Source organism: Phoca vitulina, unplaced genomic scaffold, assembly GCF_004348235.1.
Source record: "Phoca vitulina isolate PV1807 unplaced genomic scaffold, GSC_HSeal_1.0 scaffold22, whole genome shotgun sequence".
Classification (NCBI taxonomy): domain Eukaryota; kingdom Metazoa; phylum Chordata; class Mammalia; order Carnivora; family Phocidae; genus Phoca; species Phoca vitulina.
Window position 1 is genome coordinate 16,085,957 of NW_022589725.1, and position 4,297 is coordinate 16,090,253.

At 64.1% G+C, this 4,297-nt stretch overlaps 1 protein-coding gene across 1 annotated transcript; it reads right to left on the reverse strand.

Moving 5' to 3' along the window:
- Positions 1-259: 259 nt before the first annotated feature.
- AVP (arginine vasopressin) lies at positions 260-2,067 on the reverse strand. Its single transcript, XM_032419793.1, has 3 exons — positions 1,936-2,067; positions 573-774; positions 260-438 (listed from the first exon to the last, which is right to left on the reverse strand). Exons 1-3 carry the CDS (start codon positions 2,053-2,055, stop codon positions 260-262), a joined length of 501 nt encoding a protein of 166 aa, XP_032275684.1. The 5' UTR covers positions 2,056-2,067.
- Positions 2,068-4,297: the final 2,230 nt, after the last annotated feature.

Below are 4,297 nucleotides of genomic sequence, written 5' to 3' on the forward strand. Positions count from 1 at the left end.
GGATCCACCCAGCCCCTGCAGGGCCCCCCAGGTCACGCCGTCCTTAGTTCCCCCTAGCCCTCTGCCGAGCCAAGATCACTGCCCCGCTGCGGATCGCGGACTGGCTGGGGCGGGTGAGGGAGGGGGGTCCGCGCCCCACCGTCTCCTCTGCGCCCCCTCCCCACCCCCGGACACGGAGACAGACACTCGCGGGTGCATTTTTAAAGGTTTATTTTTCCAGGCTGCGGGGGGCTCGGGGGTTTGGGGGCGAGCGAGCGGCTCAGTAGACGCCGGGCGGGGCGGGCTCCGCGGGCTCGGGCGCCCCCGCCAGCTGCACCAGGCGCAGCAGCAAGGCGCCGGTCGGCCCGTCCAGCTGGGTCGCGTTGCTCCGGTCGCTGGCGCGGGCGCGGCGGTGGAAGCCGGAGCCCCCCCGGCACTCGGGCTCGGTCACGCAGCTCTCTGCGGGCGGGTGGGGGGGGGGGCGGGCACGGGGTGAGCGCGGCGCGGGCGGGGCCCAGATCGGCCAGGCCCGCGGGGACCCCGGGGCCCGCCCCCGCCCGGCCCCGCGTCCCCGTCCCCGGCCCCCGGCTCACCCGGACTGCAGCAGATGCCCGCGGCGGCGCAGCGGCCCCCGCTCCCGCACGGCTGGTGGCCCGACTGGCAGGGCGACGGCAGGTAGTTCTCCTCCTGGCAGCGCAGCGCCTCGGCCGTGCCCACGAAGCAGCCCAGCTCGTCGCCGCAGCAGATGCTGGGCCCGAAGCAGCGCCCTTTGCCCCCGGGGCCGCAGGGGAGACACTGGCGGGAGGGCGGGGGGTGAGCGCGGGCCGAGCGAGGCCGGGGGCCGCGGTCGCGGGAGGGGGCGCACGTCCACTAGAGGCCCCGGGTCTTCAGGTGACTGAGGACCGGCTCTCGGTGACAGCCCTCGGCACCCTCCCCCTTCGTTGAGGGAGGCCCCCTCCGCACCGGGCTGCGCCGAAGAGACCCTCCCTCTCAGCTCCGGGGCCATCAGAGGTGTGCGCCCCTCTCTCCCTGCCCACCCCTCCCCTAAGGCCGACCTTCCTCCCCTGCCCCCAGGACTCAAGCTTGATCTCTAGCACGCACGCCCCCGGCAGACAGGGCTCTGTCCCGCCCAGAACACTTCCAGGCCCCTCCTCCCGTTTCCTGGCCCGGCTCAACGAGCCGGTGGGCCTCTGGGGGCCCGGACCTGGGCTCACCGGCCAGGCACTGACTGTGGGTGGCAGGAGCCTGAGCCCCAGGGAAGGGCACGGGGCACCTCGCTGACTCCGGTGTCAGAAGGTGCCCAGCAGAGGGCAGCCAACAAACTGCCCACAGACCCACCCCAGTTTGTTCAATAGCTCGGAACTGAGCCCCCTGTGGCCTGGGAGGGTTTGAGCATGGGGATGGGATTTCCTTCAGCTCTGCTGAAAAGGGACTGAAAGGGAATTGACTGGACAAGCAGGGCGGGAGAATTGGGCTAGGTTCCCAGCAGAACTGCCTGGCAGGAGGTGGCTCCCTCACTCAAAGGAGCTCAGAGCAATGGGCAGCTTCTGTGTGGGGCCCCGGGGAGCCGTGGCTAGGAGAGGGTGACGGCTGGATGGGGAAGGCTCCCATGCTGGTTATGACACAGCCCGTTGCGGCTGTGAGACTCCGATGGGCACGGAGGAGGCCCTGCTATCCAGTTCTCCCTGATCTGCCCCAAGCCCCATTACTGGGGAAACACGGGCTTTCCTGCATCCCTTGCCTGGATGGGGATAGTGTCCCCGCAGTCCTGCAGCCCGTCCTAGCCTGCCTGGCAGCCTGGTCCCCCCACCCCTGCCCAGCCATGCCAAGCCTCCCTGCTGCTTCCCCTAAAGCCGGCCTCTTCCACGACTGCCCTCCTGCCCGGCCCCTGCAGGGTAGCGCAGGCCTGGGGGCTCTGTCCCCTCCAGGCAGCCCCGAGATGCGCCCGGGTCATACCTGTCTCAGCTCCAGGTCAGACAAGTCCCTCTTGCCGCCCCGTGGGCAGTTCTGGAAGTAGCAGGCGGAGGTGAAGGCCAGCAGGCCCAGGAAGCAGGCGGGGAGCATGGCGTCCGGCATCCTGGCGCAGGAGGGCACAGTGTGCGGAGTGTGCTGGGCTGCCTTCGCGGGCTGCCTTTTTATGTCTGCAGGTGCTCCCCCGGGAGACGACGTGGCCGCCACCCCCCCTCCCCAGTGACTCCCCAGGAGCCCACGACCGCCAGGCAGTGATTCAGGCATCTGGGGATGCACGTGGACCTGTCTGGGGGGGGGCTGGGGAGGAGGGGTGCCGGCCTGCGGGCTGTCACTGGCAGCCGCGTGGCTGTCGAGTGACAGGAGCTGCTGCGATTGTGGCTCTCTGGACCCGGGGAGAGGGACGGATGGGGGCGGGGGAGTCTCGCGGAGACCGTCCCCGATCTTTCTGGCTGCTCAGAGGAGGCTGGGGGGCAGCGGGCCGGTCCCCAAGCACAGCCCCCTGAGAAGGTGGGGAGGGGGGCCCGAGGGGCTGGTGTGCAGGGAGCAGGGTCCGCCCCGGCCCAGGATCAGTGGGACAGGGGACCGTCAGGTGTGCAGAACCCCATCAGGAGGGTTAGCCTCCCAGGGGGGACACTCCCACCCCCCATCCCACACACACCCAGAGCAGGGTTCAGACCCAGTAAGGTTCAAAGGTGGGGGGAAAGCCACCTGCCCCAATTCCTACCCCGACAAGGACCCTAGTTTGTGGGTGCCGAGGCAGGAACCATCTCGGGCCTCGGGTGGAAGTGGGGGCGAGGGAGCTTTGGTGTTGGGGGGCTGGAGGAGCCACAGCCAAATGAGCCCAGCCTGAGAAAGCGGACTTTGGTTCACGACCCCAGGCTGGTGGGATGAAGGGACTAAAGCCTCCCTCTCCTGGGCCACTGGAGCGCCCCTCTGGCCCTTGGACCCAGGCCAGCCACCCTGCTCCTCTCAGGATCTGTTCAGCCCCCAGCTCTCCCAGCCCCAGGCTCTTCGCCTCCTCTCCAGGGTGCCCAAGAAAGTTCTGGGCTGCCTTCTCCCCACCAAGTGCTCTCAGGGGTTTGGCGTCCCAGGGAGAGACCTCCCACACTGCGGACCTGACGGCAGGCTCTTCAGGAACATCCCCTTATGGACTGTGAGGACACCGGAGCCCAGTGGCCTGTCAGAATCTGGCTTCTGTTGCTCAAAACTTCATGACTCGGGCAGGTTACTTGACCTCTCGGTGCCTCACTTTCTTCCAGCGTAATGTCGGGAAGATACTAACTAGTACCCGCCTCATGGGGTTGTGAGGGCTGAAATCATGTAATACATAAGAGCTTTAGAAAAGTTCCTGCACCATTGTAAAGCTAATTAATAACGCTATTGTATTGTTAATGCCATTACTCTGGTTTTTTTAAAGATTTTATTTATTGATTTGAGAGAGAGAGCGCATGAGACGGGGGTGAAGGGCAGAGGGAGAAGCAGACGCCCCGCTGAGCAGGGAGCCCGACGTGGGGCTCCATCCAGGGACTCCAGGATCATGACCTGAGCCGAAGGCAGACACTTAACCGACTGAGCCACCCAGGGGCCCTAATGCCATTATTCTTATTAAGAGCTGAAGAGAGTCTTCCAGAGAGAATAGCATCCTGAGTTAACCCAGGGGGAACATGCTCATTCCACTCATGGGGCCTGGAGAGAAGCTGGGTCCAAACTGTTGCTCCCTTGTGATTCTTGGTTGTGGTGGAGGCCACAGGCCTAGTTTAGGCCAGCTGCGTGGCCTAACACCCACCCTCTTGGAACATGCAGGGGCTAGAAAAAGTCTTGTTACTGCGCTGTCAGGTCAAATATATCACCTCACATGTCACATGGACCTTTTGAACACCCCACGTTCCTACACTTCCCTCTTTATTAGTCCTACCTGGAAAATACATCTCAAATCTATCCGCTTCCTTTCGCTCCTGCTTTGAAATCTCAGAACGTGTTGTTTCTTTGTTCTAGAAGCCTCCCCTACCCTCACCCCTCCATAGGATTCACCTGGCTGCTTCGGTGTCCGCTTCGGTGTCCTCTCCTAAGAGGAGACCTCCCTGACCGCCCACCTGGCACATCCCTCCCTCAGCCCCACTTCGATTACTTTCTAACATGAGTCAGCGTTGAAGGGTTAATAAGCACTTACTACAACCTGCAGCTCATTTCCTTGTCTGTTTATCTTTTGTGCGTGTGTATGGCTGTGCCCCTCTAGAGTGAGACCCCCAGGGCAGAAGGGACTTCATTTTTCTGTTCACCGCCATAGTCTGGTATGGTGCTTGCCACACAGTGGGTTTTCAATAGATTATGGAAAGGAGGAAGGGAG